Raw genomic sequence first — 14,095 nt, forward strand, 5'->3', positions numbered from 1 at the left:
TTTAAAACATTTAAGAAAACTTATATTCTCATTCATCAGATTCATTAAGTAAATTATTACATATTAAGATATTTTCGAATTACATCTATAAAGACAGAATTATAATATTTTCTGTACTTACTAAACTTAATTCTTTTATATCTATCACATTTTATTTGAATAAAAATATTCAGAGAAAGAGAGAGAGAAAGAGAGAGAGAGAGAGAGAGAGAGAGAGAGAGAGAGAGAGAGAGAGAGAGAGAAACATATTTACGTAGTAGGAATCGGACGATTCTTATGAGCATGTCTAATTGGGATTCGACTTCTCTCGAGAGACTAGCTCGATGGCACATCGTATGCCCCGCGGAGCGATACTTTTTGGAGATATGACCATCGCTCAAGGCACGAGATCCCGAGGACCCGCGTACGTATCCGATCCCTGCGAAAGATTTCTCCAGTTCCATTGACCCACTGACCCTGAATTATCATTTGTATGTGTGTGTGTGTGTGTGTAAGTGCGTGTATGAGCCTTATGACTGCGACCTCTTATAGTACGGAAAGTCGGATTCGCCGTCTGCATCTGTATGTTTTATCTCGTAGGACGACATTGTCGTATATTACAACGTCGTGTTAAGCAAGGTCCATTATTGAGGCTATAATCAGATAATTGCGTGAAAGTAAAAGTGGTTTCTTGTAATAAATAAAATTTCGAAAAAACATCCGCGATTTTGAAAGTTTCGAAAAATTAAAAACCAATTTATTAAATTTTTTGTAATATTTCAACTTAGGTAAATGTCTCTAAATTTCTCTTTATTCGCGACATTTTATATCTTTGTTTAAATAATTTTTTTAAAAATATGACATGTACATTACATCTATGTATCATTTTTTTAAATAATCAGTTAATTCATTTTCAAATTAGTTTATTCTGGTTAGTCTTTTCAATATAGAAAGATACTTTAGATATGAGAAAATAAATAGACATAAAGAATAATAAAAACATATATATAATTTTTTTTAATGATTTAAATGAGAAGTAGACTGCAAAGAAATCGCAAAGATTTGATGTTATTAAGAATCGAGAATGTTGATTCCGGAATCAGTTCTAGGATAAGAATAATAATTCTTACACGTCTACTAGTTTTTTATTTATATTATTTTACATGCTAATTTTATTATTTTATTGCTTACTGTTTATCAAATGCTATCTGTGCATATAAAATAATAAAATATATCCTTTTTATTTCGACATATTTTTTATTCTTTTTCTTGCACTATTCGTTCTTTCGATGCAATCCTTTTCATGGTGACATCATGCGAAATTGATTTTTGTCTGCAAATCATTTATTTTCTCTCTTTCTCTCTCTCTCTCTCTCTCTCTCTCTCTCTCTTTCTCTCTCTCTCTCTCTTTCTCTCTCTGGAAATTAAAAGAATTGACTTTTTTGATTCCAAGTTTCAGTCATATTTATCTATATCTTATACTAATAATAAGAGAAAAATATTAATAAATGTTATTTACGACATTTTTTTCGATATTTATTTATTATAAAAAGATTTAATTATGATGATAATATACATTTCTGTGAAATATATCTCATTAATTGTAAAAAAATAAAATTGATGGCTTATGTGTTAAGAATAAAATTTTATTTTATCATATTTAAATATTATAAAAATTTATATTTCAGGGAAGTAAATACATTTCTCACAAATAAATTTTTATCTTTTTCTCAGTGTAAGCAAAAAACATTTTGGAACATTTCAGCAACATTGCAGCAACGTTGTAAAGGATTCTTAATTTTAATAAACTTTAAATACAATTGCATGATTACGTTATTTTATATTTTTTCAGTCATGAAATTATATTATTATATATATACTTATCCTTAATAATATTTAAAGTATATTTAAAGTATATTATTATATTTAATAAATCTGTTATCCGTCTATCTCCAAATCTCTTTATAAATCATACACATACACATACATACCTACATACCTTTCGAAAAGAAAGAAAAAAAAAAGAAAAACGTACATGAGACATAACACGCGAAGTGGCTACTCTCTCTTCATTTCAAGCCGGCTATACAAGCCTGCGGATACAAAAAGGAGGAAGCGCGCGTGCGAGAAGATATTTCTCCTTCTTATTTCCTAGCAAGGAAATTCTCCTGAACGTACATAGTCTGTCATCTGATCTTGATTAGCTCATAGATATCCGTCGGGTAGCAAAATAACCTACGTCCATTTATCTATTCTACGTATATAATTGTTGAAAGCAATTCACCATCATACAGACATATCCGTAATAATCTTTCTTAGGAAGTATAATTTCAAGTAAATAAGCATATCTCTCATTACTTTACATAGGTCACGTGTAGAAGTCTTTAAAAAAGTGCCCTATGGTCAATGATTCTTCATGTAAATGAACTTTTCCTCGGTGGTGAATTGTCAAAGGTATGTAACCAGTGAACCATATGGCGTAAAACACGTTTCTCGCAAATATATATTTATGATCACATTCTATCAAATCGCGTTAAATTCACATTCTTCACATCTTGCATTTTATTTAAACACTTAATTAGCTGAATCGCGAATTTTAAGGGAAAATTCATTTCAAATTTTCAATAATATATTACTGCCTATTTATATATATTTTTATATTTTTATATATTAAAACGAATGTAAAATGTAATTTTTGTATATTATATACCTAATATCATCATTAGGAAATAAATATATATGACATTAAATATAATTAAATATAATTTTATTTCAGTTTATGTGAAACACAATCGATTAAAACAATTCGAAGTTGTGAACATAAAAATCGATGCTTATTGTCAATGCGCACAATCAAAACTGGAATGAACACCGGTCAAAGCGAGTAAGCGGATTCTCATATCGAGAATACGATGAATTCAATCGGCTTGTTCTTGATCTTTTTTTTTCTTTCTTTTTTCTCTCACAGAGAAAGTACATACGACTACCTGAAAGCATTTGCAATGTCGTTGTACACTATATATTTTCACGGATATGATGGACAATTCAGATACTTTTTTAATTTCTTTTTTATTATTTATGCCGAAACTTTTCATGGTGAATAAAGGTGCTGTCACACGACACATTATTATTATTATTATTAATTAAAAAAAAAATATATATATATATATATACACTAATCTTATTAAAATATTAAATACAATTTCTTCAAAAGAAAAAACCTAATTTTGTGGTATTCAATTTTGATATTATTTAAATTTACAAATTTGTAAACTTACAGACATATTTGTATAATATTACTATTCAAGTTATTAACAGAAAATAATTTAAATTGAAGAGTAATTTAATAAAATTTAATAAAATTACTTCTTTATAATACATTTAATAATTATCTTTATCATGTAACGATATAAACTATAGTCGCATCACTATTTGAAAATAATTTTTAACTCTTCTTTTAATAATACGTTCTTAGTTTCAATAATATCTTATTGTAATCTATATGTACACAAAAGGATTTAAAAGATATTTTTTTAACTTTAACAAATTCTCCCCTCTAGTGCTTTTAAGAAGATTCTTTAAAAAATAAATAAATCCTGCGGAAGATATTTGCGCTTTATTTGATTGCATTGTGCATCACCCTTTATAAAATGATTTCAACAGAACAAAGAAATAATGGGTTTTCTATTTTGGTTTCAGAGGCAGCCTGCTACTGCTGTGTGTATTTGTTATCGTGGTGTCAGCTCTATCGTCGACAGTCAACCAGTTCGATATTTCCGGTAAGCATACTTTATCGTAAAAAAAAAGAGCATTACTTGTCTTGCGTTAATGCACATTACTTATTCATCTCACGCGTCACTCTTAGCGAGGTGACGCTAACACCCCGCGGCCTGATTTCGCCATGGACTTGCGTCGCCGTAACATTTTCAATCTATGCCCACAGCATTCTCACAAATTCTGTTACATTCTTAAAAGAAGAATTTTTGCCTTGTTTATAATATCATTCTCTTTAATAGATAATGTTGTATTTTTCAAGAGAATTAAACTGGACATTCTATGCATAATACAGAGAATGACTTGTACTGACATATGGAAATAACGATAATTATAGTCAACATATGCAGAAAATGTACAATCTATTAGATGGACATATCCGACTCGACAATTAATAAAATCCGACATAAATATAAATGTATACTTTGCAAAAATAATATATAAAATCAGCTTTTTTAATTGGTACTTGAAAAAGTAATAATTTTTACAAAGTGTGCAGACTTTAAAAAGTTTGCACGAAGAATTAGAAAGGACTCCAAAAAGACGTGTATTAAAGCTAACTATTTTTTATATTGCCTTTGTTTTTTTTATCACATAATATATTTTTAAAATAAAACAATACTGTTTAAAATATTTTGCGGAACATGAAATAGAATAAAGCTTTATTTATATTTATTATGAGCACATATGCTTTTTTAGTAGAAGAAATAAAAGGAAAATCACCATTTCGATGATTAACATATTTTTTATATTTGCATAAATGTAATTGACCAGTGTTAACCTTTATAGCTGATGGTATATCATCTTTGGTAAGGAGCGTTGAATAATTTGCAAGAAAACACATGCTAACTAGTCTTGCAATTCTCAGAAATTCTTTAACATTTTTCAGGATGTAGGTATCCGTCAAATTGGTCTTGTACAAAAGACCACAATTATGTGATTGACGAAGTAGTAAGCATATAATTCTTTCATCGGCATTTAATCGAATATGCTAATTTTTATGTAATTTCGTAAAAAGAGAAAAAAATTATAAAGATATATGTTGTATACTTGGTGCTGTCGTTTTCTCTCTCTCTCTCTCTCTCTCTCTCTCTCTCTCTCTCTCTCTCTCTGTCATAGATAAAAAGATCTATCTATCTACCTATTTATCTATCTATTTATCTCTTTCTCTACTGCTCGAGCTCTTAACATCTGAATGAATCAAATAACGCATCTTTAGAAAATTTGCTCTAGAATGTTAATTCTAATAATAAATAAATATTGTACTTACCTATGTACAATACTTTCTTTCTAAAACTTAATTAAAGTATATACAAATAAAATACTTTGTAAAAATCTATTTATATAAACATGGATTTATTTGTGAAATATTTTTTGTATCATATTGGTCTACGATTTTGTTATTTGTTATTCAAGAGTAAATTGCCAAAGTCTAATTACGTAAAGGAGGAAGCGAGTTGGTGGTACCAATTTAAAGGAAATGAAAGACAATAGTGAGATTGCTCTCACACACACGTAAAATGTTCGAGAAATTAGAATTGTAACATTGTAAGATTTCATCACGAATCAGAATAGAAGGAATCTTTGTTAAGGATTTCAATAATTAATATTTAACATTTTTTTAATATGTATATGATTTTTTTCATTCATGTATCTTGTGCATGTGTTTGTGTTACGACATAGGTATTTTAATTCTGAAGCATGTATATAAAACATAAATATGTATGTCAAGGATTTCCTATTTACCTTATTCTGTTTCAAATATATGAAAAAAAGATATGTACGATAAAAAATTCCTAATGTCTACAAAAATAATTATTATTATTGATAGAATAACTCTAATATTTTCGAATATCTGCACATTTGAAGAACTAAAATTTATTCATTTAAAATTATAACCTGACATGAGATAATTTTTTATTTAATAAAATAATAAATCTATGCTTTAGATAATGTACATAACGCGATTTTGAACTTGATCTTTGATGTATGTAAATTAAAAGACATAAATGTATATAACAGTCTGCACTTTTCTTGTTACAGAGTACGTCTACGGAGTAGATCATGATTTGCAAGCGAGAGCACGTTCGGCCATCGAGGCGGAGAGATTCGCTTATCGATCGTAAGTTACTCTCTGTTTTCGAAGATACAGATTTCGCTAAAAAGAACTTTGTCGTCCGGCAATATAAATTCCTGAAAAATATATCCTGGTGGAAACATGTGTACTTTCCCAGTTATATCGATTAACCGTAATATATTATATATTATCAATCTGGTTTATTTTGCTTTTATGAATTCCGGTGGCGAAATGGAAAATTTTGCCAAATTGACTTTTATATAATCTATTTCAATAAGATCCGTGATAGTAGAGGAATTCCGAAAGCTATGTTTACGCGCGTATATACGACGCACGTTGCCGAATGTATAATGAGTCGGGTCATAATGGAGAGAAAGAAAAAAAGATGCCATTGTGGGCGTCAAGGACAAACAGTCTTTCTCATCGTTTATAATTAATAGAGAAATTAATTTTCTGGTACGCAAAAAAAAAGAATATTCACGAATTCTAGAATGTTATTTTTTTATTATTCATGCAAGACATCACTCAGAAATAAGAATCACAAAAAATTTTTTGGTATTGCTGTCGTGTGATGTCTTAATATCTTATTTCTTCAAATCTTCCTAAAATTTATATAAATGAGATTTGAAATTTAGATGTAATAACACGTGTATTAACTCAATGAGAGTTTTAAAGATAGATATATTCATATTAAAGCTGATTTATTACTTTCTGTTATATATAATTTTATGAGATTAGATACCCATATTGGAGATAATAAATGATTTTAAATCGATTTTAAATGGAATTATATGAATGTTTATCTATATTTTCAAAGAAATAAAAGTACTTAAACATGTACAGTTAAGAATGAATAAATTGAAAAGCGAAATACTTTACTTGAGATCAAAATTAATTAATATTAATTAATATTTTAGTTTGTTTATATGACACGGCAATTTTTATACGAGTAGTAATATAAATAATAATAAAAACGAATAAAATCTTTATTTTTTGGTATCATGTCAAATAACACAAAATGTATTGATGTCAAATAACACAAAATTGTATGTAAAACAGCGTTCTTTAAATTTATTCTGTATACATCTTGAAAAAATGATTTTGGAGAGAATCCTTCGGGTTGAAAAGATTTCGAAAATTAAAAAAATACATTTACGTATTTATGCATGATACGCGGATTTTAATTAATGTATCACTATCTTGTAACATCTGCCAGTGGTATTCAAGGAAATTAGCCAGACAGTCGGCGTGACGGACATAACATTTTTATTTTTATGATTAAACATTTATTAACAACAATTAGCATGAAATCGCTGTAAAGATGCATAAGAATGCAATCTATTTGCATCGTAGACAGCATGAAATATTGAAATATCGGATGTTTCACATAAAATAAACAAAATGCCGCGCGTTAATAATATAATTTACAACGCTGTGTGATAGCTGCTAAGTCGCTAAATTTCTCTTTTTCTCTTTTTCTTTCTTGAAAATTTAAACTAAATCAATATACATAACGGAAGCTGAAAAGTAGACATTGCTGTAAAACTGCCAATTACTAGAGATGAACAGTATTGACCGCTTTTTCGCAAGAATACCATTGATTTTACATTATAAGGAAATTGATTCTGCCACTTGCAATTTATTTGCATCTTTCATGCACTGCTGAGAATAAGTAATCAAATTTCTTATTTTTTTTTAATAAAACATTTCTTTTTCTCTCTCAGCAAATTATTATGTGATTTTGATCTAGCATCATCAAGATTCTAAATATAATTCAAGATATTTCAAATGAAATATCTCTCCCTCTTTCTGAAATACATTATGGAAATAAATATATAGAAATAATTTTATTATATGTGCACATTATTTTCATGCATTATTCTAAATCTTCTAACAAAAAAAAGGAAAGAGAAATATATATTACATCAATATAGATTGATAAAAAAATATACTCTGTATCACTTATTTGGTTCTAAATAAAGAAAAGTGCCGATTACAAGCAGCGGAAGTAACTCATGTATCAACAGATCTATTAGATTTTTTGCTTCTCACGAGAATGAGTTTCTCGTTTATTGACTTGATCGACGAGTTGTTGCACGTGTTTCAACATTACGGACTGGCAACATTAGAGAACGACAGGCGACGATCATGGCCACGTGTAAATGGCATATCTTGCAATGTTCATGCGTACATGCCACCTCCCGTGACCAGCAGCCTTCTCGAGGTCGAGGAAAGGGAATAGTGACGGCAATGGTTTGCACGAGAAATCTTCCTCGTGACTGAAATGCCGATGCCGGATCGGTCGACACCGGTAACTCCTTTCCTCGACCATGAAAGTAAAAGCGCGCGCTGAGCACGAGAAAAAGAGGAAATGGAGCAGGAAGGACATATTCAACTTCTAGCGGAACTGGATTCCGTTCTTTCATCTCGAATAAAAGGACGCGTAGATAGTCGAGATCCGTGATGCGAAAAAAAAATAATTTTGCCAACATGTCATTATTATGAAAAGAATTCTTATAAGAATTTTATTTGCAGAAAATATCGTGTCTGGAAAACATTGTAACTATGACAAATCTTCTCATTTCGTCGTATCAAAGCGATTTTATCGCGATAGTAAAATACATTTGCCGTGGATAAGCTATATTTTATTTTGGCATACAGTAAATCAAACAATCGCTCTTTTACGAAAAAAACTCCAATAAGATTTATTAAATTCCATACCAAATTGAATTAAAAAAATCGAAGTAGTACTATCTCTTTTTAACTTTTGTACAATGAAACCTAAGTACACACACACACACACACACACACGCACGCACACACACACACACACACACACACACACACACACACACACACACATATTTTGTTTTCCTATTGAAGGATCTTCTTATTCCGATTCAAATGACTTTAATTCTTATTGTATATAAAATTTTTATACAATATCTCAATTCATTCAAAGACATTTTCTCTTTCAACCAAAGTAATAGTTATTTAATTCTCCTTCAAAACATTGTTCAAAATGTTATGACAAAATTGCGTTGCAAAATTACCTTGTATCTATTCAAGTTCCGTTGACGGCAATAATAATGACGGTAACGACGTATCTTATTCCAATCGAAAAGTTATAGATCCTGATTTTGCGTCACAATACCTCCGTTTGTAGAGCATACGAAAGAAAAAGTAAGCTGCACTCGCTTAGCATCGAGACATTACCATAGATCTGTTTTCTGTGGCTGAACTAGTGTACATTTTTGGAACTTAAAGTAAATAGGTATATGTTTGATATTTGTCGAAAACGAGAAAAAGTCAGTTCTACTTCAGTTCAACAGAAAATAGATCACATGTCTCCAGTAGGGAGCCTCACAGAGAGAGAGTGGCAAACTGCATCATATGATCCGTCTTCTCTGATTGGGTATGGGCATCAAAGCTTCATAGGCATGGAAGAGATTGGAGAAATCTAGTCACATGATCCCTGTCCTGATTGGATGTGGATATTCATATGATGCAATTTGTCACTCTCTACCTGTGAGGCTTTCTAGTTTCCAAATAGTACCTGATAGTACTTTACAAATCCGTTAGATGCGTTTCACAAGGTTTACTTAATTTTTCTACAATAGTCAGGACTTATGCTGTTATATAAAAGATTTATATTTTTAATTGTCAGGGATATCGCGGAGTGGATAAATGAAACTCATCTCTCACCTTCCAATCGCACCTGGGAGCTCTCGCTGTAACAGAGGGTTTAATTTATCGCGGCATCTTTCTTTTGATATTCTCCGCCTTTAAATTTCGCTTTGTGAAAGATCTATCTTGCGAATGAAATAGTTGCTTTCCTTTTACACCGATTGTCAGATAATTCTTATTTGTGACGTCATATATAACTCGGTTGAATGCGCATTCCTTTTACATTTTGACAAATGAGATTCAACTGAATTTTTATTTACAATCTGATCTACAAGATCAAGACCATGTGTTTTAGTGAGTCTTGTAAGCTCATTTTAAAAGTGAGGTTATGATCTGTGTGGTCATGTGATAACTTTTTACTAAAATATGACGCAGTTGTGACGTCAATTAATTAATTAATTAATTTGAGTATGAAATACTCAGCTCATTTCAGACTCGGTTTTACTTGTGTGTAAATGGAAAGCAACTATTGTTAATGAAAAATATACATATATGTTATTAAATTCTTAATTATTAATTATATATATACGTATACATTAAAATTTCATATCCATTGTAATATTAATATATTTAATTTTTATGAGAGAATTAATTTTAAAAAATATTTTTAAGAAAAATTTAACAAAAGAATCGATATACCGTTTTGGGGAACTTGTTATAATAATTACATACAGATTACAGATCAATAAAATTTTAACTACGAATATCAATTGTTATTGTTTAATAGCAAATTTCTTTAACATTTGTGAGATTATTGAAGTTTCGAATGTGTTTTATCGCATAGTATTTAAATAGAAGTAATCCAAAAATATAATTATTGTTAATTGAGATGCCAAGCATCTCATCTTTCTCGTTATAATTACCGTGCCTCCAGATATATTTCTAAGAAGAGAAATTTTAAATATAATAAAAGATCCCTTTTTTCATTTTATTAAAAAAAAAAGTCGGAAAATAATATCGAGTGTAGTACCCTAATGATAATATTACGATTACGATCAAAAAAGAAAGAAAAAGGAAATATGGGAGATAAGTTATGTAAATAGAAAAGAAACAATAGAGAGAAAAGAATGATGGAAATGGAAGTATATAATTGCTATATTATGTTAACGAACAATTACTGTTTTACAGGAAATTGATTGATATATTACTGGGAAAAATTACTATATTCATTCTGCAATGTCGAGTACCAAGTGGTAGTTCTAGTAATAGAGAATTATTACATACATTGTATTAAATTACTGAAGACATTCTTGGAAATTTTAAGCGACTTTTATGGCATATTTTCTCACACATTAATCATTCCAAGTGATTTAATTTTTTGAAATTAGGAACCTGAGAAAGCTTCTTTTTTAATTCTCGGATGTATTTTTTAGAGGACTGTTAGGCTTACTCTTGATCTTGTACTTAATTGAATAATAAACAAAAAATCCACGTATAAATATAGTTTCAAAAAAAGCAACAGTTTTTACGATGTAAAGAGAATGTACGAATTTGAAAAATGACGAATACATTCAAGTGACCTAACTATTGCCAACTAATCCAGCTAACGCTATATATAAAATTATTCATTGAAAGTTCGATTCGTATTCTCAATGGCGAAACAGCAAAAGAATTTTTATAGAAAGTTTAAGTATTAATAAAATTTTTGGAATATTATACGAATTTTTGGAATATTATATTATTCTTCTTGGAAAATATTATTTGGAGATTTCAGAAATATTTTACAAATATTTTAGGAATATTTAGCATTATTTGGGAAGAATTAAAAAATATCCGTTGATTTTTATCATGTAAGCTGATATATGTTTGTTATTAGATTCCATTCAATATCATTGTTTGTTCAGAAATTACAACATTTATTTCTCTTTCTAGGCGGGCAAATAAGATATTAGTTAACGCAACTTGCAGAGTCCAGTCAGAAAGGCCCTGTCCACCGAGCAAGTACAGAACACCGTCCGGTGCTTGCAATAATGTAAGACATCCTGCCTGGGGTGCCAGGGGCTCCCCGTTTCTCAAATTACTGCCATCAGAGTATTCAGATGGTAAGAAAATGCATAATATATCTGCACGATATCCTTGTAGCATTGTTTTGCATAAAATAATATATTAAATCGGCCACTCGAATAAATTAATAGAAATTAGTATTGATCAGCCTATATATGTACACATACATATGCGCGCGCGCATACATATATGTGTGTGTGTGTGTGTGTGTGTGTGTGTGTGTGTGTGTGTGTGTGAGAGAAAAAAAGAAAAAAGGTGCTTATAATTAGTTCTAACACGTTTATCTTAATACTAGAATATCGACATTTGATTTTCCAACGCATGATTTGAGAGAAGATTTATATATTAATATTAGAGCGATGTGCTCTCTATGACTGAAAAATATTCTATATTTATTTGCTCCGTACTGATTAATTAATTTCATTAGCATTAATCAGTCAATGTTAGATTTTTATAAAAGCGACATTAATATATTGTAATATTGTTTTTTATTGAGCATTTTTAATTCGTTAATCGTTAACAATAAGTTGAATTTAAATACAACAATATTTTTATCGATTTATATATTTTGTTTTATATATTTTGTATATTCTATGGTTTTTTTTTTCATAAAATATCAAGACTAAATTCAAGCAAATGATTATAAATATAAACTAATTATTGAGAACTCGACTCGTAATATCATTGACATTTATACTTGTCGCAGTTACAAACTTGAACATTAAGTAGAACGTTGAACTTGAACATTGAGAATAAAACATTGAGAATAGAAAACGAAAATTATTAACAAAACGTTCGTGTTTTCAAACTATCTCTTTACTTGGATGGCAAATTAATATTTATGAGAACAAGAACCTATTTCATTATCGTAATACCATTTTCTCCCTTCTGCAACTGATGCAGTATCGAGAATGGAAAGTGAAAATTGGAACGCGCGTGATAGTCAGACAAGTGAGCCTAGATCCACTTGGTCAACTCGTTTGGTATGGCCGATACGCGCAGCCTTCTCGAGGCCTTAGAGAAGATGGATTAGCATGCGGAAAGGTGGGCCCGTTGAAATAGAGAGTTTCATGAGTGGGTCTTCTCTCCCGCTTTGTACATACGCTATATCAATTGCGACATCGTGTAGTGCGCGCGCAATGCGAACAGTATAAAATAATAGAGGTTCTTACACGCCCATGAATCCGCGCTCGCGCGATCATTTGTGCTGGCCGTTACGTGCTCGTACCGCGTAACACCGTTACTTCTTTCTTTCAATCCCTTCTGTTTTTTTCCTGGAAAGAAAAAGCCTCTTCCTACCTCCGGTTGTGTTTCTTCATCGTGGCATGAATGTCGCGGTTTGTTTATTTTATGACACCCGTACTATCCGTAATACCCGTACACTGATCTCTCTTGATCACTTCCATGTTATTGTTTCGTTTAATGATAAAGATTATGATGAACATAATCGTGATAGCGATTTTGTATATAAAATTATATCTTTTGTTATATTGGAAATTTTGAAACACGCATAAAATAATTTTTGCTTTGCCCATTGCAAACATATTTATTTTAATTTTTGTTATAATAAGAATCAATGGAAGAGCAATGTAAAATCAGACTTGTGTAAGATCAGAACCATTTATAGTACATGAAAATATGAATATCGGAAGATAATAAATTGTGAAATCTAATTTTTAGAGTTTAGTTTCTTGTAAAATTCTATACTTAAAATTCACAAACAAAATATATACGCATATATTTTGATATATTGCAAGTATTTTTTGTATATATTAATTTTATATAAAACTTCATATAGCCATTTTTATATAAAGTGCATACAAATATAAATATGTATATATGTATATATGTATCCTATCTATCTATACACTGTACATTATATATAATATTATAATATATAAATGATATAAATATGAATATACACATTATATATTCTGATTTTATAAATACTGTTCGTATTGCATTTGCAAATAAAATTGTAAATAAAATTTCTGCAACGAATTATGAATTGTTTAAAGTAGGTTAAACTATTGGTGTTTTCGTGTTAACTAAGCGAGAATTACATTCACACTATCAAATTATACGGTGCTTGGACTTTCGATGATATGCGAACGCACGCAGAAAGAGAGGGAAAGGCAGCTGGCGCCCATCTCCAGGAAAAGAATTCAAACGAAAATATGAAAGTGAGAAGACCGAAGAAAGTGACTGTACGTATAGTCTTCTGCGAGCAGTGGTTGCCAGACGGCACCTTTCAACGTCGTTGACCCCAAAATATGTTGTTGATCATTGAAGGCCTTTATATAAATTTTCATTGCATTTTGATAAAAAAAAATTATTTCGCTATTAGAAAAATAAAAGAAAATAGATTTTATTACAAAATAAATAATTTTATTTTGAGAATTTCAGAGTCAGTCATATTATGTAATGAAATAATTGGTCATATATAAACTGACTTGTGTGAAATTAAATTGTCTATTTGATAAAAATAAAAAAAACTTTAACTAACAATATAATATTTTATGCTGCAATTAAAAAGTGCTAAAAATAATAAATGCACGAGTAATTTCCGTAACG

The 14,095-nt window shown here is 29.7% G+C and overlaps 1 protein-coding gene across 1 annotated transcript in view; it reads left to right on the top strand.

Annotated features, from left to right (window-relative positions):
* The window catches only part of LOC108687711, a 34,060-nt gene that overhangs the window by 12,098 nt on the left and 7,867 nt on the right, over positions 1–14,095 (top strand). Inside the window, exons 2-4 of the mRNA XM_018193630.1 lie at positions 3,679–3,758; positions 5,797–5,875; positions 11,390–11,559. Of these exons, the coding sequence (XP_018049119.1) occupies positions 3,679–3,758; positions 5,797–5,875; positions 11,390–11,559 (329 nt within the window). The remainder of the gene's footprint in view (positions 1–3,678; positions 3,759–5,796; positions 5,876–11,389; positions 11,560–14,095) is intronic.

This window comes from Atta colombica, unplaced genomic scaffold, assembly GCF_001594045.1.
Source record: "Atta colombica isolate Treedump-2 unplaced genomic scaffold, Acol1.0 scaffold210, whole genome shotgun sequence".
NCBI lineage: Eukaryota > Metazoa > Arthropoda > Insecta > Hymenoptera > Formicidae > Atta > Atta colombica.